The 22,000-nt window shown below is 43.3% G+C and overlaps 2 protein-coding genes across 2 annotated transcripts in view; both read right to left on the bottom strand.

The window, feature by feature from the left end:
* Positions 1-10,805, bottom strand: part of akt3b (v-akt murine thymoma viral oncogene homolog 3b) — a 25,986-nt gene extending 15,181 nt beyond the window's left edge. Inside the window, exons 1-2 of the mRNA XM_061915763.1 lie at positions 10,528-10,805; positions 1,620-1,857 (exon numbers count right to left, since the gene is read on the bottom strand). Coding sequence (XP_061771747.1) covers positions 1,620-1,665 — 46 coding nt within the window. The 5' untranslated portion in view covers positions 1,666-1,857; positions 10,528-10,805. The remainder of the gene's footprint in view (positions 1-1,619; positions 1,858-10,527) is intronic.
* A 6,661-nt stretch (positions 10,806-17,466) lies between these two features.
* Positions 17,467-22,000, bottom strand: part of abcc10 (ATP-binding cassette, sub-family C (CFTR/MRP), member 10) — a 38,250-nt gene continuing 33,716 nt past the window's right edge. Inside the window, exon 21 of the mRNA XM_061915750.1 lies at positions 17,467-21,303. Within this exon, the coding sequence (XP_061771734.1) occupies positions 21,162-21,303 (142 nt within the window). The 3' untranslated portion in view covers positions 17,467-21,161. The remainder of the gene's footprint in view (positions 21,304-22,000) is intronic.

Below are 22,000 nucleotides of genomic sequence, written 5' to 3'. Positions count from 1 at the left end.
ATTTATGTATTACTAATATTAAATGTATCTTACCACCATCAGTGTTTATTACTATTTGTATGATTGTTATTATTATTATTACATGTATCTTGCCATCATCAGTGTTTATTGTTGTTTTTTTGACTGTTATTATTACTTGTATCTTGCCACACTCAGTGTTTATTATTATTATTATTATTAAATGTATCTTGCCTCATCAGTGTTTATTATTAATATTATTAATATTATTAAATGTATCTTGCCACCATCAGTGTTTTTTTATTATTATTATTATTAAAAATAATTTTATTAAATGTATCTTGCCACCATCAGTGTTTATTATTGCTTTTATGACTGTTATTATTATTACATGTATCTTGCCACCATCAGTGTTTATTATTATTATTATTATTGTTATTAAATGTATCCTGCCATCATCAGTGTTTTTTTATTATTATTATTATTATTATTAATATTAAATGTAATTTGCCACTATCAGTGTTTATTATTGTTTTTTAGGACTACTATTATCACGTGTATCTTGCCACCATCAGTGTTTATTATTATTTTTATGATTGTTATTAATCTTAAATGTATCTTGCCACCATCAGTGTTTATTATTATTTTTATGATTGTTAAAAATAATAAGTGTATCTTACCACCATCAGTGTTTACTATTATTATTATTATTAATATTAAGTTTATTAAATGTATCTTGCCACCATCAGTGTTTATTATTGTTTTTATGACTGTTATTATTATTACATGTATCTTGCCACCGTCAGTGTTTATTATTATTATTATTAAATGTATCTTGCCATCATCAGTGTTTTTTTATTATTATTAATATTAAATGTAATTTGCCACTATCAGTGTTTATTATTGTTTTTTAGGACTACTATTATCACGTGTATCTTGCCACCATCAGTGTTTCTTATTATTTTTATGATTGTTATTAATCTTAAATGTATCTTGCCACCATCAGTTTATTATTATTTTTATGACTGTTATTATTATTACATGTATCTTGCCACCATCAGTGTTTATTATTATTATTATTAAATGTATCTTGCCACCATCAGTGTTTTTTTATTATTATTATTATTAATATTAAATGTAATTTGCCACTATCAGTGTTTATTATTGTTTTTTAGGACTACTATTATCACGTGTATCTTGCCACCATCAGTGTTTATTATTATTTTTATGATTAATATTAATCTTAAATGTATCTTACCACCATCAGTGTTTATTATTTTTTGTATGATTAATATTAATCTTAAATGTATCTTACCACCATCAGTGTTTATTATTATTTGTATGATTAATAGTAATATTAAATGTATTTAACCACCATCAGTGTGTGCACAGCTCTCACTGTAAAGGCTTTGAGTCTCCACAAAAGTGCTATATAAAAACATAAAACCCCATCCGTTATTATTATGAAAAGACATAATGGAGTGTTTGCAGCTGGAACAGCTTCTACTCTCCTCAGATGACTTTCTAAGAGCGCAGCGTCCCAACCGTGGACGTCAAATGGTCCAAAATGTCCTTTTAAGATGAAGAATGGCGACCAGGTTAAGTCCCGCCTCTCTAATTGATTGATTGATTGGTTATTGTCAGCCCCGAGTGTTACTGACCTCGTTTTTGGACCCAGCCTTCCTTGACCACGTTCTGGTCGCTCATGGTGGCGTCTCAGCGTCGCCCAGGATGAGTGGGGGTGTGGCTGCCCGACCTCCGAACAGACTCCGCCCACTGTGGCCCGACCCCTTCAGACGTCCTGGTCTGTCTCTCCTCGACACCTGTGACAGTGTCCTCCTCCTCTCCTCCTTCTCCTCCTCCTCCGGCGGCGTTCAGACGCTGCGATGTTGACTCAGCCTGCCAACAAACGTCACGCAATTGTTTCTTTTCCTCCAGCAGCCAAAACACACTTCCTACTTTCCTCCCCTCGCCCTGTCTTCACATTTCCTCACAACCTTCACTAATCTGCCTCCTTTCCTCGTGTCCTGCTTCCTCACCTCCGTCACATTCTTCCCTCCCTTTCACTTTCCTGCATCTCTCCTTCCTTCCTTCCTTCCTTCCTCGCGTACTCCTTCTTGCCCCCTGCGGCTAACATTCTAGCAATGTGCTGCCAACTTTATGCCAACAAGTGCTAACACACTGCTAACATGGAACAAATGTTTGGGAAAGATTGTACCAAACAGCTGCCAACATGATGCTAAAGTGCTAATACATATCTGCTAACATTGTGCCAAACGGCTGCCAAAATGATGCTAAAATGCTAATACATTTCTGCTAACATTGTTCTAAAACGCTGCAAACATGACGCTAAAATGCGGCTAAGTTTCTGCTAAAATTGTGCCAACATGATGCTAACATGTTGAATGCTAAAACATAGGCAACATTGTTCCAAAACAATTTTGCAAAAAGCTGCCAACATGATGCTAAAGTGCTGCTACATGTCTACTAACATTTTGCCAAACGGCTGCCAACATGATGCTAAATTACTACTACATTTCTGCTAACATTGTGCCAACATGATGCCAATATATTGCTTGCTAAAACATAGGCAACATTGTGGCAAACGGCTGCCGACATAATGCTAAAGTGCTAATACATTTCTGCTAACATTGTGCCAACATGATGCCAATATATTGCTTGCTAAAACATAGGCAACATTGTTCCAAAACAATGTTGCCAAAAAGCTGCCAACATGATGCTAAAGTGCTGCTGCATGTCTGCTAACATTGTGCCAAACGGCTGCCAACATGATGCTAAAGTGCTACTACATTTCTGCTAACATTGTGCCAACATGATGCCAATATATTGCTTGCTAAAACATAGGCAATATTGTTTCAAAACAATGTTGGCAACGATGTTGCCAAAAAGCTGCCAACATGATGCTAAAGTGCTACTACATTTCTGCTAACATTGTGCCAACATGATGCCAATATGTTGCTTACTAAAACATAGGCAACATTGTTCCATAACAATGTTGGCAACAATGTTGCCAAAAAGCTGCCAACATGATGCTAAAGTGCTGCTACATGTCTTCTAACATTTTGCCAAACGGCTGCCAACATGATGCTAAAGTGCTAATACATTTCTGCTAACATTGTGCCAACATGATGCCAAAATATTGCTTGCTAAAACATAGGCAATATTGTGGCAAAACAATGTTGGCAACAATGTTGCCAAAAAGCTGCCAACATGATGCTAAAGTGCTGCTGCATGTCTGCTAACATTGTGCCAACATGATGCCAATATATTGCTTGCTAAAACATAGGCAACATTGTTCCAAAACAATTTTGGCAACGATGTTGCCAAAAAACTGCCAACATGATGCTAAAGTGCTGCTGCATGTCTGCTAACATTGTGCCAAACGGCTGCCAACATGATGCTAAAGTGCTACTACATTTCTGCTAACATTGTGCCAACATGATGCCGATATATTGCTTGCTAAAACATAGGCAACATTGTTCCAAAACAATTTTGGCAACAATGTTGCCAAAAAGCTGCCAACATGATGCTAAAGTGCTGCTACATGTCTGCTAACATTTAGCCAAACGGCTGCTAACATGATGCTAAAGTGCTACTACATTTCTGCTAACATTGTGCCAATATGATGCCGATATGTTGCTTACTAAAACATAGGCAACATTGTTCCAAATCAATGTTGGCAACAATGTTGCCAAAAAGCTGCCAACATGATGCTAAAGTGCTGCTACGTGTCTGCTAACATTTTGCCAAACGGCTGCCAACATGATGCTAAAGTGCTACTAAATTTCTGCTAACATTGTGCCAACATGATGCCAATATATTGCTTGCTAAAACATAGGCAACATTGTTCCAAAACAATGTTGGCAACGATGTTGCCAAAAAGCTGCCAACATGATGCTAAAATGTGGCTAAGTTTCTGCTAAAATTGTGCCAACATGATGCTGATATGTTGCATGCTAAAACAGGCAACAATGTTGCCAAAAAGCTGCCAACGTTATGCTTAAGTGCTGCTGCATGTCTGCCAACATGATGCCAAAGTGCTACTACATTTCTGCTAACATTGTGTCAACATCATGCCAATATATTGCTTGCTAAAACATAGGCAACATTGTTCCAAAACAATGTTGGCAACTATGTTGCCAAAAAGCTGCCAACATGATGCTAAAGTGCTTATACATTTCTGCTAACATTGTGCCAAGATGATGCCAATATATTGCTTGCTAAAACATAAGCAACATTGTTTCAAAACAATGTTGCCAAAAAGCTGCCAACATGATGCTAAAGTGCTGCTGCATGTCTGCTAACATTGTGCCAAACGGCTGCCAACATGATGCCAAAGTGCTACTACATTTCTGCTAACATTGTGCCAAGATGATGCCAATATATTGCTTGCTAAAACATAGGCAACATTGTGGCAAACGGCTGCCGACATGATGCTAAAATGCTGCTACATTTCTGCTAACATTGTTCCAAAACGCTGCAAACATGACGCTAAAATGTGGCTAAATTTCTGCTAACATGATGGCAAAATGCTGCTTCCAAAAATGCTGCTAACATTGTGCCAACATGATGCCAATATGTTGCTTGCTAAAACATAGGCAATATTGTGCCAAAAAGCTGCCAACATGATGCTAAAGTGCTACTACATGTCTCTTCGACAAATAGTTTTCATACACGCCGGCTCAGTTCTGTAAATTCACCAAAACGTCACGGTGGAGTTATTGAGTCTGTTTAGCTGATTGGACGGTGACCTCTGTTTTGTTTGATCAGCCGTTTTACTGCCTTGTTGCAGACATCGCTTGGAAGCAACAAGCTTTAATAGCCAAAGGCTATTAGTTCATGCTGATTTTTTTTTTGCTGTTGTTATTGAAAACTATGCAAATAATGCATACGTGAAAGTAGTCCCTGGTGGGAAAAAGGTTGGGGAACCCTGATCTAAGCCATGCGAACCAGCTTGAATTGTCTCCAGTGGCAGACATTGGTTGTGCTGGCTAGTGACAACAAAAACAATGTCTGGCAGGAGCAGCCGGTGTTGACTTTTAGTCATTTTGAGGAGCCTCACGCCCGCTGCCTGGGACATAAACATATATAAAAATGGAAAATAAAAACAAAATACCATGATTTGCAAATCTTTTTCAACTTGAATAGACTGCAAATACAAGATATTTAATGTTGGAACTGGAAAACGTTGTTATTTTTCGCAAATATTAGGTCATTTGGAATTTGATGCCTGAAACGTGTTTCAAAAAAGCTGGCACAAGTGGCAAAACAGACTGATAAAGTTGAGGCATGCTCATCAAACACTTATTTGGAACATCCCACAGGTGAACGGGCTAATTGGGAACAGGTGGGTGCGAAGATTGGGTATAAAAGCAGCTTCCATGAAATGCTCAGTCGTTCACAAACAAGGACGGGGCGAGGGTCACCACTTTGTCAACAAATGCCTGAGCAAATTGTTTAAGAACAACATTTCTCAACCAGCTGTTGCAAGGAATTTAGGGATTTCATCAACTACGCTCCGTAATATCATCAAAAGTTTCAGAGAATCTGGAGATATCACTGCACGTAAGCCATGATATTACGGAACTTCAATGCCTCAGGCAGTATTGCATCAAAAAGCGACATCGGTGTGTAAAGGATATTACCACATGAAACACTTCAGAAAACTACCATCAGGAACTACAGTCGGTCACTACTCCTGCAAGTGCAAGTTAAAACTCTACTATGCAAAGCCAACGCCATTTTATCAACAACACCCAGAATGTTGAAAGGGGTTTTCAAATCATTCTATTCTGTTTTTATTTATGATTTACACAAACAAAGTGTGAATGTGAGTGTGAATATTGTCTGTCAATCTGTGTTGGCCCTGTGATGAAGTGGCGACTTGTCCAGGGTTTCCGGCCGAATGCAGCTTACATAGGCTCCAGCGCCTCCCGCAACCCCCCGAAGGAAATAAGCGGTAGGAAACGGATGGATGGATGGACGAATAGGTTCAGAGAATCTGGAAAAATCACTGCATGTGAGCAATGATATTACGGGCCTTCGATCCCTCATGCCGCACTGCATCAAAAAGTGACAGTGGTGTGTAAAGGATATCACCACATGAAAGACTTCAGAAAACCACTGTGAGTAACTCCAGTCGGTCACTTCACCTGCAAGTGCAAGTTAAAACTCTACTATGCAAAGCCAACGCCATTTTATCAACAACACCCAGTACGTTGAAAAGGGTTTGCAAATCATTCTATTAGGTTTTTATTTAAGATTAACACAAAGTGTGAATGTGAATGTTGTCTATCTGTCTTGGTCCCGCGATGAGGTGGTGACTTTTCCAGGGTGTACGCGGTCTACCGCCCGAATACAGCTGAGATAGCCTTCAGCGCCTCCCGCAACCCCCCAAATTAAATAAGCGGTAGAAAATGGATGGATGGATGGATGGGTTCAGAGAATGTGAAGATATCACTGCACGTGAGCAATGATATTACGGACCTTCGATCCCTCTGGCGGTACTACATCAAAAAGTGACATCAGTGTGAAAAGGATATCACCACATGAAACACTTCAGAAAACCACTGTCAGTAACTACAGTCGTTCGCTTCACCTGCAGGTGCAAGTTAAAACACTACTATGCAAAGCCTAAGCCATTTCATCAACAACACCCAGAACGTTGAGAAGGGTTTGCAAACCATTCTATTTTGTTTTTATTTAAGGATTTACACAAAGTGTGACGGTGAATGTTGTCTGTCTATCTGTGTTGGCCATGCGATGAGGTGGCAACTTGTCCAAGGTGTACACGCCTTCCGCCCGAATACAGCTGAGATAGGCTCCAGCGCCTCCCGCAACCCCTCCGAAGGAAATAAGCGGTAGGAAATGGATGGATGGATGGGTTCAGAGAATCTGGAGAAATCACTGCACGTGAGCAATGATATTACAGACATTCGATCCCTCATGCTGTACTGCATCAAAAAGTGACATCCGTGTGTAGAGGATATCACCACGTAAAACACTGCGGCAAACCACCGTCAGTAACTACAGTCGGTCGCTACACCTGCAAGTTACAACTCTACTATGCAAAGCCAACGCCATTTTATCAACAACACCCAGAACATTGAAAAGGGTTTACAAACCATTCTATTCTGTTTTTATTTAAAGATTTACACAAAGTGTGAATGTTGTCTGTCTATCTGTGTTTGCCCTGCGATGAGGTGGCGACTTGTCCAAAGTGTACACGCCTTCCGCCCGAATACAGCTGAGATAGGCTCCAGCGCCCCACGCAATCCTGAAGGGAATAAGCGGTAGAAATGGATGGATGGATGGGTTCAGAGAATCTGGAGAAATCCCTGCATGTAAACCATGATATTACGGACCTTCGATCCCTCATGCTGTACTGCATCAAAAAGCGACATCGGTGTGTAAAGGATAACACCACATGGGCTCAGGAACACGTCAGAAAACCACTGTAAGTAACTACAGTCGGTCGCTACACCTGCAAATGAAAGTGAAAACTCTACTATGCGAAGCCAACGGCATTTTATCAACAACACCCAGAACGTTTAAAAGGGTTTACAAACCATTCTATTCTGTTTTTATTTAAGATTAACACAAAGTGTGAATGTGAGTGTGAATGTTGTCTATCTGTGTTGGCCCCGTGGCGAGGTGGCGACTTGTCCAGGGTGTACCCCCGCCTTCCGCCTGAATGCAGCTGAGATAGGCTCCAGCTTCCCCCGCAATCCTGAAGGGAATAAGCGGTAGAAATGGATGGATGGATGGATGGGTTCAGAAAATCTGGAGAAATCACTGCATGTAAGCACTGATAATACGGACCTTCGATCCCTCATGCTGTACTGCATCAAAAAGCGACATCGGTGTGTAAAGGATAACACCACATGGGCTCAGGAACACGTCAGAAAACCACTGTCAGCAACTACAGTCGGTCGCTACACCTCCAAGTGCAAGTGAAAACTCTACTATGCAAAGCCAACGGCATTTAATCAACAACACCCAGGACGTTTAAAAGGGTTTACAAACCATTCTATTCTGTTTTTATTTAAGATTAACACAAAGTGTGAACGTGAGTATGAATGTTGTCTATCTGTGTTGGCCCCGTGGCGAGGTGGCGACTTGTCCAGGGTGTACCCCCGCCTTCCGTCCGAATGCATGATGAATGAATGATAGGCTCAAGCGCCTCCCGCATCCCCCCCGAAGGAAATAAGCGGTAGGAAATGGATGGATGGATGGGTTCAGAGAATCTGGAGAAATCACTGCATGTGAGCAATGATATTACGGACATTCGATCCCTCTGGCATTACTGCATCAAAAAGTGACATTGGTGTGTAAAGGATATCACCACATGAAACCCTGCGGCAAACCACCGTCAGTAACTACAGTTGGTTGCTACACCTGCAAATCTACTATGCAAAGCCAACGCCATTTTATCAACAACACCCAGAACGTTGAAAAGGGTTTACAAACCATTCTATTCTGTTTTTATTTAAAGATTTACACTAAGTGTGAATGTTGTCTATCTGTGTTGGGCCTGCGATGAGGTGGCGACTTGTCCAGGGTGTACGCGCCTTCCGCCCGAATACAGCTGAGATAGGCTCCAGCGCCCCACGCAATCCTGAAGGAAATAAGCGGTAGAATGGATGGATGGATGGGTTCAGAGAATCAGGAGAAATCACTGCACGTGAGCAATGATATTACGGACATTTGATCCCTCTGGCGGTACGGCATCAAAAAGCGACATCGGTGTGTAAAGGATAACACCACATGGGCTCAGGAACACGTCAGAAAACCACTGTCAGTAACTACAGTCGGTCGCTACACCTGCAAGTGCAAGTGAAAACTCTACTATGCAAAGCCAACGGCATTTTATCAACAACACCCAGAACGTTTAAAAGGGTTTACAAACCATTCTATTCTGTTTTTATTTAAGATTAACACAAAGTGTGAACGTGAGTGTGAATGTTGTCTATCTTTGTTGGTCCCGTGACGAGGTGGCGACTTGTCCAGGGTGTACGCGCCTTCCGCCCGAATACAGCTGAGATAGGCTCCAGCGCTCCACGCAATCCTGAAGGAAATAAGCGGTAGAATGGATGGATGGATGGGTTCAGAGAATCTGGAGAAATCACTGCATGTAAGCAATGATATTACGGACCTTCGATCCCTCATGCTGTACTGCATCAAAAAGCGACGTCGGTGTGTAAAGGATAACACCACATGGGCTCAGGAACACGTCAGAAAACCACTGTCAGCAACTACAGTCGGTCGCTACACCTGCAAGTGCAAGTGAAAACTCTACTATGCAGAGCCAACGGCATTTTATCAACAACACCCAGAACGTTTAAAAGGGTTTACAAACCATTCCATTCTGTTTTTATTTAAGATTAACACAAAGTGTGAATGTTGTCTATCTGTGTTGGCCCCGTGGCGAGTTGGCGACTTGTCCAGGGTGTACCCCCGCCTTCCGCCTGAATGCAGCTGAGATAGGCTCCAGCGCCCCCCACAATCCTGAAGGGAATAAGCGGTAGAAATGGATGGATGGGTTCAGAGAATCTGAAGAAATCCCTGCATGTAAGCCATGATATTACGGACCTTCGATCCCTCATGCTGTACTGCACCAAAAAGCGACATCGGTGTGTAAAGGACAACACCACATGGGCTCAGGAACACGTCAGAAAACCACTGTCAGCAACTACAGTCGGTCGCTACACCTGCAAGTGCAAGTGAAAACTCTACTATGCAAAGCCAACGGCATTTTATCAACAACACCCAGAACGTTTAAAAGGGTTTACAAACCATTCTATTCTGTTTTTATTTAAGATTCACACAAAGTGTGAATGTAAGTGTGAATGTTAACTATCTGTGTTGGCCCCGTGGCGAGGTGGCGACTTGTCCAGGGTGTACCCCCGCCTTCCACCTGAATGCATAATGACTGAATGATAGGCTCCAGCACCCCCCACGACCCCAAAAGGGACAAGCGGTAGATAATGGATGGAGAGAAATATTAGCTTTTGTTTCAAGGGCGTGTGGTGTCGTTATTTCGTTACATAACATCCGCTTAGACGTGCTTCCATTTGATTTTGAAAGACGGACCAAAGACCAACGGAGAGGCTTTCCGGTGACCTTTAAACACGCATGCCGGTGTTCGGTGCCAGAGTTCCGCCGGGAGACCTTCGTGTGAACCGGGCGCGCCTTTCGGGCGAGGATGCTAGCCAGTTAGCCGGCTAGCGGCTAAGCTAAGTGGAGCGTGAGGCTGCTTTCATCTCCGCGGTCACGTCGCTGCATTTGTGGCGGGTTAGCCACACCGGCGCGTCGGGGGGGAGGCGGGCTGACATACCGAGGCGGCGTCGTCCATCACGGAGCCAAGCCCAGGCCGCGACTCGCCCTCCCCTCCTCTTTAGCGGCGGCAGCATCCCTCCCCGGTAGCCGACGACGAAGCTAGCGGGCTAGCTAAGTCTCCCCCCCCCGAAAGCCGCCGTCTGCTCCCCGCCAGGCGGCCACACAAAGAGCCGGAGCTCGCCCTCACGTCAGTCCGCCTAACGAGCTCACCTGGCGGCGGGAGATTGACGGGGATGCCCCCCTCCTCCTCCTCCACCTCCTCCTCCTCCTCGACGGCCACTGGAGCATCCAACGGTCCCCCTCAGCGGCGGGAGCGGCGGGCGGGCGGGTCCATGGTCGTCCGGACCGCGGGAAGCCGAAGCAACGGAGCTTTTTTTAGGGGGGGGGGGGCGTCCCAGACAGACAAGAGCCGCGAGTGTTCCTCCTCTGTTCCGCCACCACAAGTCGCTGGGCTGTCACGTGACGTCACGAACCAGCCAGATCTGACCGGGAAAGCTGCTGACGCCTTCGCGGTCCGTCGGACATACGCGCGCTCGCCTCACCGAGTAGGGCGGAGACGTGCTTATTTTTGACAACAAAGCTTACTTTAAATATCTACAATCATATCAACTTTATATATTTATAATACTAATAAAATCTTCACAAAAATCTGGTTAAAAAAATATATACTGGTCTGATGTGACTTGAACTTGCCGGAGTTGAGTTGAATGGAGCTGCGAGTGTGGGATTTACGGAGTGGCCGTGAAGGCGGCATCTCTCTCCTCATGGCATCCAGCTTTTGTTGGTCCCTGCCTTTTGTTGTCTCCTCCCTGTCTCCGTCTTACGTGTCCATGTCTCTCCTGCCCCTCCGTCCGCCACCTTCCTTCCGTCCCCCTTCACTCCGTCACTCCATCGCTGCTCGTTTGGATGACGATGGCAAACTTTCACGCAATAATGTGCACATCCTGACGTCATGACTACACTTGATTATTATTTCATTCATCAGCCTTTACAAAATCTATAGCCCCCCCCCCCTTCTGCCACCCCCCACCCCCCATTTGAATGGATTCTTTGTTTGCAAACCTGCTGCTTATTATTCTGTTGCAGCTTTGCGTGCATTAATTCATCACTCACTTTTCCTCGCAGCGTTTACAATGTCTGCTTATTACAAACCACCAGGAAGCCCCAAAACAATACATACATACATACATATATACACATATGTGTGTATGTATTTTTAGTATATATATATATATATGTATGTATGTATATATATATATGCATATTTATATGTGTATTTATAAGTATATATATGTGTGTGTGTGTGTATATATACTGTACATACATACATACATATGTATTCGTTTATACATTTGTATTTTCATTACATTAATCACATTTTTGATTTGAGAATGTCATGCAGGAACGTCATTTATCTACAGCAAACTTAGTAAAGCTAAAACTTTTATCTAAAGTCCTGTCCGGGTTTAATTTGAAGTGAAATTTGCCAAATTGGTGTGCTTTGTTCTTGTATTTCTACCCCACCTGAGACATCAATCAGGAAAAGTAGCTTCCATATGAGGAGGTGTGGACAAGTTAAGACATAAATCATGGTCCCCATAAAGAAATAGAGAATGCCTCAATTTGCACACCTGGTGGTGAAATCTATCGAAATGAGGGTGGTCGCAAAAAGGAGGGATTTTTCAATTTATGGTGGGACAAGCGGTAGAAAAATGGATGGATGGATGGACTGTGTGTCAGTTTTAAAAGTGCTCTCCCTCTGGCCAACATATGTTAAAATTAAAAATTAATTAAGAAAGAGAATGTCTCATTTTACAAGTGCTCTCTCTCTGGTCAACATATGAAATAACAAGTGTGTGTAAAATTTTGAAATGATGCCCGCTTTGGCCAAAATTAATTTAAAATAAATAAATAAATATGTATATAGAGCATAGGTGTCAAACTCTGGCCCGCCGTCTAATTTAATTTGGCCCTTGAGGCAATATCAAATTAACATTAGAACTAGCCCGCCGGTGTTATAGAGCGGTGCCGCTGTAACACCGCATTCACCGATTTCCCGGGAGACTCTCGAATTTCAGTCCCCCTCCCGAAAATCTCCCGGTGCAACCATTCTCCCGAATTCCACCCGGACAACAATATTGGGGGTGTGCCTTAAAGGCACTGCCTTTCGCGTCCCCTACAACCTGTCGTCAAGTCTGTTTTTCCTCCTCACAAACAGCGTGCCGGTCCAGTCACGTAATATTTGTGGCTTCTACACACATGTAAGTAAATGCAAGGCATACTTGATCAACAGCATACAGGTCACACTGAGGGTGGCCATATAAACAACTTTAACACTGTTACAAATATGCGCCACACTGTGAACCCACACCAAACAAGAATGACCAACACATTTTGGGAGAACATCCGCACCGTAACACAACATAAACACAACAGAACAAATACCCAGAAGCCCTTGCAGCACTAACTCTTCACGACCGCTACAATATACACCCCCTCCCCCGCTACAAACAAAACTTTGATTGATTGATTTATACTTTTATTAGTAGATTCCACAGTTCAGTACATATTCCGTACAATTGACCACTAAATGGTAACACCCCAATAAGTTTTTCAACTTGTTTGAGTCCACTTTAATCAATTCATGGTAACTTATTGGGGTGTTACCATTTAGTGGTCAATTGTACTGAATATGTACTGTACTGTGCAATCTACTAATAAAAGAATCAATCAATCAATCAAAAGTGTAAAGGAAAAAAGACACTCTATAGCCCCGAATCACAAATGTCTCAAAGGACTGCACAAATCATTACGACTACGACATCCTCGGAAGAACCCACAAAAGGGCAAGGAAAACTCACACCCAGTGGGCAGGGAGAATTCACATCCAGTGGGACGCCAGTGACAATGCTGACTATGAGAAACCTTGGAGAGGACCTCAGATGTGGGCAACCCCCCCCCCCCCTCTAGGGGACCGAAAGCAATGGATGTGGAGCGGGTCTAACATGATACTGTGAAAGTTCAATCCATAGTGGCTCCAACACAGCCGCGAGAGTTCAGTTCAAAGCGGATCCAAGACAGCAGCGAGAGTCCCGTCCACAGGAAACCATCCCAAGCGGAGGCGGATCAGCAGCGTAGAGATGTCCCCAACCGATACACAGGCGAGCGGTCCATCCTGGGTCCCGACGAGCGGTCCATCCTGGGTCTCGACTTTGGACAGCCAGTACTTCATCCATGGTCATCGGACCGGACCAAGGGAGGGGGGGGACATAGGAGAAAAAAGAAAAGAAGTGGCAGATCAACTGGTCTAAAAAGGAGGTCTATTTAAAGGCTAGAGTATACCGATGAGTTTTAAGGTGAGACTTAAATGCTTCTACTGAGGTAGCATCTCGAACTGTTACCGGGAGGGCATTCCAGAGTACTGGAGCCCGAACGGAAAACGCTCTATAGCCCGCAGACTTTTTTTGGGCTCTAGGAATCACTAATAAGCCGGAGTCTTTTGAATGCAGATAGGGTGAGAAGCTCTGCCATCCGGGAGGAACTCAAAAGTAAAGCCGCTGCTCCTCCACATGGAGAGGAGCCAGATGAGGTGGTTCGGGCATCTGGTCAGGATGCCACCCGAACGCCTCCCTAGGGAGGTGTTTAGGGCACATCCAACCGGTAGGAGGCCACGGGGAAGACCCAGGACACATTGGGAAGACTATGTCTCCGGGCTGGCCTGGGAACGCCTCGGGATCCCCCCGGGAAGAGCTAGACACAGTAGCTGGGGAGAGGGAAGTCTGGGTTTCCCTGCTCAGAAGAAGATGGATGGATGGATGGTTCTACTTTGTTTTCTCAAAATCAGCTAGAATTGAGTTACTAGGTTTTGCCTTTTGGACGGGAGAGCTGCCAAAAAAAACCCTAAGATGGGTCGGACATGTGATCCGTATGCATGCCGACCGCCTACCCCGTCACATATTGTACGGCCAGCTCTCAGTCGGTCAAAGGTCAGAAAAAAAAACGGTACAAAGACCACATTAAAACTCTCCTGAAAAAGTGTGGCATCAAACCACCAGCACTGGAGTCCCTGGCTGCTGACCACCAGACCTGGAGATCTACCTGCCACCAGGGAATCACTTCCCCTGCCCCTCCTGTGACCAAGTCCGAGGATCACACATAGTCTGAGGACCACACATAGTCTGAGGATCACACATAGGCCTGAAGATCACACATAGTCTGAGGATCACACATAGTCTGAAGATCACACATAGTCTGAGGATCACACATAGTCTGAGGATCACACATAGTCTGAGGATCACACATAGTCCGAGGATCACACATAGTCCGAGGATCACACATAGTCCGAGGATCACACATAGTCCGAGGATCACACATAGTCTGAGGATCACACATAGTCTGAGGATCACACGTAGGCCTGAGGATCACACGTAGGCCTGAGGATCACACATAGTCTGAGGATCACGCATAGTCTGAGGATCACGCATAGTCTGAGGATCACACATAGTCTGAGGATCACACATAGTCTGAGGATCACACATAGTCTGAGGATCACACATAGTCTGAGGATCACACATAGTCTGAGGATCACACATAGTCGGAGGATCACACATAGTCTGAGGATCACACATAGTCTGAGGATCACACATAGTCTGAGGATCACACATAGGCCTGAGGATCACACATAGTCTGAGGATCACACATAGTCTGAGGATCACACATAGTCCAAGGATCACACATAGTCTGAGGATCACACATAGTCTGAGGATCACACATAGTTCTGAGGATCACACATAGTCTGAGGATCACACATAGTCTGAGGATCACACATAGTCTGAGGATCACACATAGGCCGGAGGATCACACATAGGCCTGAGGATCACACATAGTCTGAGGATCACACATAGTCTGAGGATCACACATAGTCTGAGGATCACACATAGTCTGAGGATCACACATAGTCTGAGGATCACACGTAGGCCTGAGGATCACACATAGTCTGAGGATCACGCATAGTCTGAGGATCACGCATAGTCTGAGGATCACGCATAGTCTGAGGATCACACATAGTCTGAGGATCACACATAGTCTGAGGATCACACATAGTCTGAGGATCACACATAGTCTGAGGATCACACATAGTCTGAGGATCACACATAGGCCTGAGGATCACACATAGTCTGAGGATCACACATAGTCTGAGGATCACACATAGTCCTGAGGATCACACATAGTCTGAGGATCACACATAGTCTGAGGATCACACATAGTCTGAGGACCACACATAGTCCGAGGATCACACATAGTCTGAGGATCACATAGTCTGAGGATCACGCATAGTCTGAGGATCACGCATAGTCTGAGGATCACGCATAGTCTGAGGATCACGCATAGTCTGATGATCACACATAGTCTGAGGATCACACATAGGCCTGAGGATCACACATAGTCTGAGGATCACACATAGTCTGAGGATCACACATAGGCCTGAGGATCACACATAGGCCTGAGGATCACACATAGTCTGAGGATCACACATAGGCCTGAGGATCACACATAGTCTGAGGATCACACATAGGCCTGAGCAGTAAGTTCTTGTGTTCCTACCCTTCTTGAGACATCAAAAAGGAAAAGTAGCTTCCATATGAGGAGGTGTGAACAAGTTAGGACATGAATGGTGGTCCCAATATGGAAAACCATTGCATCTAATAGGGCAGTGGTTCTCAAATGGGGGTACTTGAAGGTATGCCAAGGGGTACATGAGATTTTTGAAAAATATTCTAAAAATAGCAAGGATTCAAAAATCCTTTATAAATATATTTATTGAATAATACTTCGACAAAATATGAATGTAAATTCATTGACTGTGAAAAAGAAATGCAATATTCAGTGTTGACAGCTAGATTTTTTGTGGACATGTTCCATAAATATTGATGTTAAAGATTTCTTTTTTTGTGAAGAAATGTTTAGAATAAAGTTGATGAATCCAGTTGATGATTACTTCTATGTGTAGAAATCTTTACTTATAATTGAATCACTTGTTTATTTTTCAACAATTTTTTAGTTATTTTTTATATCTTTTTATCCAAATAGTTCAAGAAAGACCACTACAAATGAGCAATATTTAATATTTAATAAATCACAAACTGATGACATAGTGCTGTATTTTACTTCTTTATCTCTTTTTTTTCTACCTAAAATGCTTTGCTCTGATTAGGGGGTACTTGAATTAAAAAAAAATGTTCACAGGGGGTACATCACTGAAAAAAGGTTGAGAACCACTGTAGTAGAGGATGTCTCATTTGACAAGTGCTCCCCCTCTGGTCAACATATGAAATAACAAGTCTGTGCAAAATACTGAATTGGGCGAAATTCCATCCATTTCCTACTGCTTATTCCCTTTTGGGGTCGCGGGGGGCGCCGGTGCCTATCTCAGCTACAATCGGGCGGAAGGCGGGGTACACCCTGGACAAGTCGCCACCTCATCGCAGGGCCAACACAGATAGACAGACAACATTCACACTCACATTCACACACTAGGGACCATTTAGTGTTGCCAATCAACCTATCCCCAGGTGCATGTCTTTGGCCGAAATTAATAAAAACAAATATACATATATACATATATATATACATATATATATATATATATAGAGAGAGAGAGAGAGAGAGAGAGAGAGAGAGAGAGACATACTGTAATAACTTGAAGTAAAGAATGAAAATTAAAAACCAATTACAAACAAAAAATAAATCAATCATTTACAAAAAAGGTAAGTTTTTTGTAAATGATTGATTGATTTATTTTTTGTTTGTAATTGGTTTTTAATTTTCTCTCTCTCTATATATATATATATGTATATTTGTTTTTATTAATTTCGGCGCTCTACAGGCCGGAAAATATAGGTAGTAGCTTAGTTTACTACATTCTCCAAGTATCTTGGCCATTACTGCTAGTATGTTACCTTCAAATGTTCATTGTGTGTTTGTGTGCTAGCGGTAGCACCTCCACCCCAACAAATAACTGATTTATTTCAAAATAAAGAAGTCAAACCTGCTCAAAAGCATGTCCTTCCTGGGTGGTCCTTTGAACCCGCACGACGACGGCAAGAGACTTTCACAATAACATTTTACGATAACAAAAAATTGGCAGAATTTTACTATTAAAAAAACCTTCATTTATTCGTTCAGCGGTGCAGTTTTCACATTTACAATAATTCACCGTAAAATCAACAACTGTAGATTTTACCGTGAGAACAATTGCAGCTCAGTCGACAGACTTTCACCGTGAAAAAAAAGTACTAATATTTTCCCATCATCACCGTTTGGAAACAATTAAGGTATATAAATAAATATTTGTTAAATGTTTTGTGTAAATAACTAATTTCACAACGTATGTATCTGCGACTTATATGTGGAAAAAAGTATAGTGGGTGTGGCTTGTAAACCGATGTGCTCTATAGGCCGGAAAATATAGGTAGTAGCTTAGTTTACTACATTCTCCAAGTATCTTGCCCATTACTGCTAGTATGTTACCTTCAAATGTTCTTTCTGTGTTTGTGTGCTAGCGGTAGCGCCTCCACCCAAACAAATAACAGATTTATTTCAAAATAAAGAAGTCAAACTTGCTCAAAAGCATGTCCTTCCTGGGTGGTGCATTGAACCCGCACAACGACGGCAAGAGACTTTCAAAAAACATTTTATGATAACAAAAAATTGGCAGAATTTTACCATTAAAAACCTTCAATAATTCATTCAGTGGTACAGTTTTCATATTTACAATAATTTACTGTAAAAACAATTGTAGGGTTTACTGTGAAAAAGGGCAGCTCAGTCGACAGAATTTAACCATGAAAAAAAGTGGTACTATGTTCCCATTTACAGTAATTCACGCTAAAAACTGTAGATTCTTCTTGCCATCCGTTGCGTTTTTACTCGTACGGATTCTTCCATCGTCACTCCAAGCAACGTTTTTAAGTTTTACAATACAACTACAACTATTCTTACTTACTAAACCGCCCTGACCCTGTGTGTGACGTCGGTCAGAGTGTTTTCAAGCATATTTGTGCGTGCTATCGCAACGTAATCAAGCGAGCGTAGTTAGCATGAGCTAATATGCTAACATGTTTATGAGTGTCTGTGTTAATGTTATTAACCTACAATGACGTTCTTTTTGTATCGTTTCAGTTTCACAAATCACTCAGTAAGTTCTTCAAAACGACACCGTCTGGTTAGCTGACTGGAGAGCTGCCTTGGGGTCCATGACCATGACTTCTGTTTTGTTTGATCAGCCCTTTTACTGCTGTGTCACAGACACTGTTTGGAAACAATTAAGGTATATAAATAAATATTTGTTAAATATTTTGTGTAAATAACTTATTTCACAACGTATATATCTGCGACTTACATGTGGAAAAAGGTTTAGTGGGTGTGGCTTATATACGGATGCGCTCTATAGGCCGGAAAATATAAGTAGTAGCTTAGATTACTACATTCTCCAAGTATCTTGGCCATCCCTGCTAGTATGTTACCTTCATCTGTTCTTTCTGTGCTAGCGGTACCGCCTCCACCCACAGAGACAAAGAGCGTGGATGGCTGACAAGAGGGTTCACTCCACGTATTTAAAAGGACTCTTTTGATGTTGCACTTGTCAGTGAAGCAGGAAGTAGTCCACGAAACAACTGACTTGGCACTTTTGTCAACAGTTCAGCCCTGGTGGAGGTCTGGGCTCCATGGAGGGACTTTGTAGTTGACCTGAGACGTCAACAAAGTGACCCGCAACACTCAAGTCTCCACGTGACCACCGACCTTTTTGGTGCTCACCTGCGTGCCTCACCCTGCGGGGACAGGAAGTCAGCAGTCCTCTGGAGTCACCGTGGCAACCTCAAGTGTGCAGTAGCAGCTTTACAGTCCACACGACATCTTCACGGTCATGTGACGCTGGAACACGGTCATGTGACGTTGGAACACGGTCATGTGACGCTGGAACACGGTCATGTGACGTTGGAACACGGTCATGTGACGTTGGAACACGGTCATGTGACGTTGGAACACGGTCATGTGACGTTGGAACACGGTCATGTGACGTTGGAACACGGTCATGTGACGTTGGAACACGGTCATGTGACACTAGCAGCTTGAGTTCTTCTGTCCTCTTCTGACTTCACCAAGTCAGACATGAGGACGACTCCAGAAGATACTTTCAAGTCTCCTTCATGTTTGTCCTATCACTGTCACTGTCCTGTCACTGTCACTGTCCTATCACTTTCACTGTCATGTCCTGTCACTGTCACAGTCCTGTCACTGTCCTATCACTTTCACTGTCATGTCCTGTCACTGTCACAGTCCTGTCACTGTCACTGTCCTATCACAGTCCTGTCACTGTCCTATCACTGTCCTGATACTGTCCTGTCACTGTCCTATAACTGTCCCGTCACTGCCACTGTCCCGATACTGTCCTATCACTTTCACTGTCCTGTCACTGTCCTATCACTGTCCTGTCATTGTCACTGTCCTATCACTTTCACTGTCATGTCCTGTCACTGTCACAGTCCTATCACTGTCCCGATACTGTCCTATCACTGTCACTGTCCTGTCACTGTCCTATAACTGTCCCGTCACTGCCACTGTCCTGATACTGTCCTATCACTTTCACTGTCCTGTCATTGTCACTGTCCTATCACTGTCCTGTCATTGTCACTGTCCTATCACTGTCCTGTCATTGTCATTGTCCTATCACTGTCACTGTCCTGTCATTGTCACTGTCCTATCACTGTCCCGATACTGTCCTATCACTTTCACTGTCCTGTCACTGTCCTATCACTGTCCTGTCATTGTCACTGTCCTATCACTGTCCTGTCATTGTCATTGTCCTATCACTGTCACTGTCCTATCACTGTCACTGTCCTGTCATTGTCACTGTCCTATCACTGTCCCGATACTGTCCTATCACTGTCACTGTCCTATCACTGTCACTGTCCTGTCACTGTCCTATCACTGTCCCGTCACTGTCCTGTCACTATCCTATAACTGTCCCGTCACTGTCACTGTCCCGATACTGTCCTATCACTGTCCTGACATTGTCACTGTCCTATCACTGTCCCGATACTGTCAAATCACTGTCACTGTCCTATTACTGTCACTGTCCTATCACTGTCCTATATCTGTCCTGTCACTGTCCTATCACTGTCCCGTCGCTGTCTCGATACTGTCCTATCACTGTCACTGTCCTATCACTGTCCTGTCACTGTCTTATGTCTGTCCTGTCACTGTCCTATATCTGTCCTATCACTGTCCCGTCACTGTCTCGATACTGTCCTATCACTGTCATTGTCCTATCACTGTCCCGATACTGTCCTATCACTGTCACTGTCTTGTCATTGTCACTGTCCTATCACTGTCCCGATACTGTCCTATCACTGTCATTATCCTATCACTGTCCCGATACTGTCCTATCACTGTTACTGTTTTATCACTGTCCCGATACTGTCCTATCACTGTCCCGTCACTGTCCTATCACTATCCCGTCATTGTCCAATCACTGTCGCTGTCCTATCACTGTCCCGTCACTGTCCTGTCACCTTCACTATCCTGTCACTGTCCCATCACTGTCCTGTCCTGTCACTGTCCTGTCACTGTCACGATGCTGTCCCCTCGCTGTCCTGTCATTGTCCCATGACTGTCCTGTCGGTGTCTCGTCACTGTCCTGTCATTAACCCGTGACTGTCCTGTCATTGTCCCATGACTGTCCTGTCGGTGTCTCGTCACTGTCCTGTCATTAACCCGTGACTGTCCTGTCATTGCTCTGTCGGTATATTTTTGGCATCCAGTCGGTGTCCTATTAGAGTCTATTAGTGTCCCTTGGTCACCTGACTGAGGAGCTGACCGAAAACCGAGTCGTCCTTCTGGCAAAGTGCTGCTGGGGTGTCAAAGTCCACAACCTTCCCAGCATGCATCACCAGCACACGCTCAGAGTCCATGATGGTGTTCAACCTGGTGGACACACACACACACACACACACACACACACAAACACATGGAAACACACAGGTCAAGAAACACACTTTAAGACCCAGATACTTTCACACACACACGTAAAAACACATGTCAATAAACACACACACACACACACACACACACATGCAAACACACAGGTCAAGAAACACACATTAAGACCCAGATACTTTTACACACACACACATGTAAACACACAAGTCAAGAAACACACATTAAGACAGATACTTTCACACACACGCATGTAAACACACGCATGTGAAGAAACACACATTAAGACAGCGATACCTTCACACACATTAAGACACGGATACCTTCACACACACACACACACGCACGCACACACGCACACACACACACACACACGCACACACACACACACACACACACACACACACACACACACACACACACACACACATTTACACACACAGGTCAAGAAACACACATTAAGACAGATATTTTCACACACACTCGTAATTACACACACAGGTCAAGAAACACACATTAAGACACAGATACTTTCACACATAAGCACGTAAACACATGTATTTACACACACACACACACACACGCACACACACACACACACACACACACACACACACACACAGGTTAAGAAACACACATTAAGACACAGATACTTTCACACACACACACACACACACACAGACAT

The sequence above is a fragment of the Nerophis ophidion genome, linkage group LG01 (assembly GCF_033978795.1).
Source record: "Nerophis ophidion isolate RoL-2023_Sa linkage group LG01, RoL_Noph_v1.0, whole genome shotgun sequence".
NCBI classification, from domain to species: domain Eukaryota; kingdom Metazoa; phylum Chordata; class Actinopteri; order Syngnathiformes; family Syngnathidae; genus Nerophis; species Nerophis ophidion.
The sequence above is the reverse complement of the archived record's forward strand: the minus strand, read 5'-3'. Positions and strand labels throughout refer to the sequence as shown.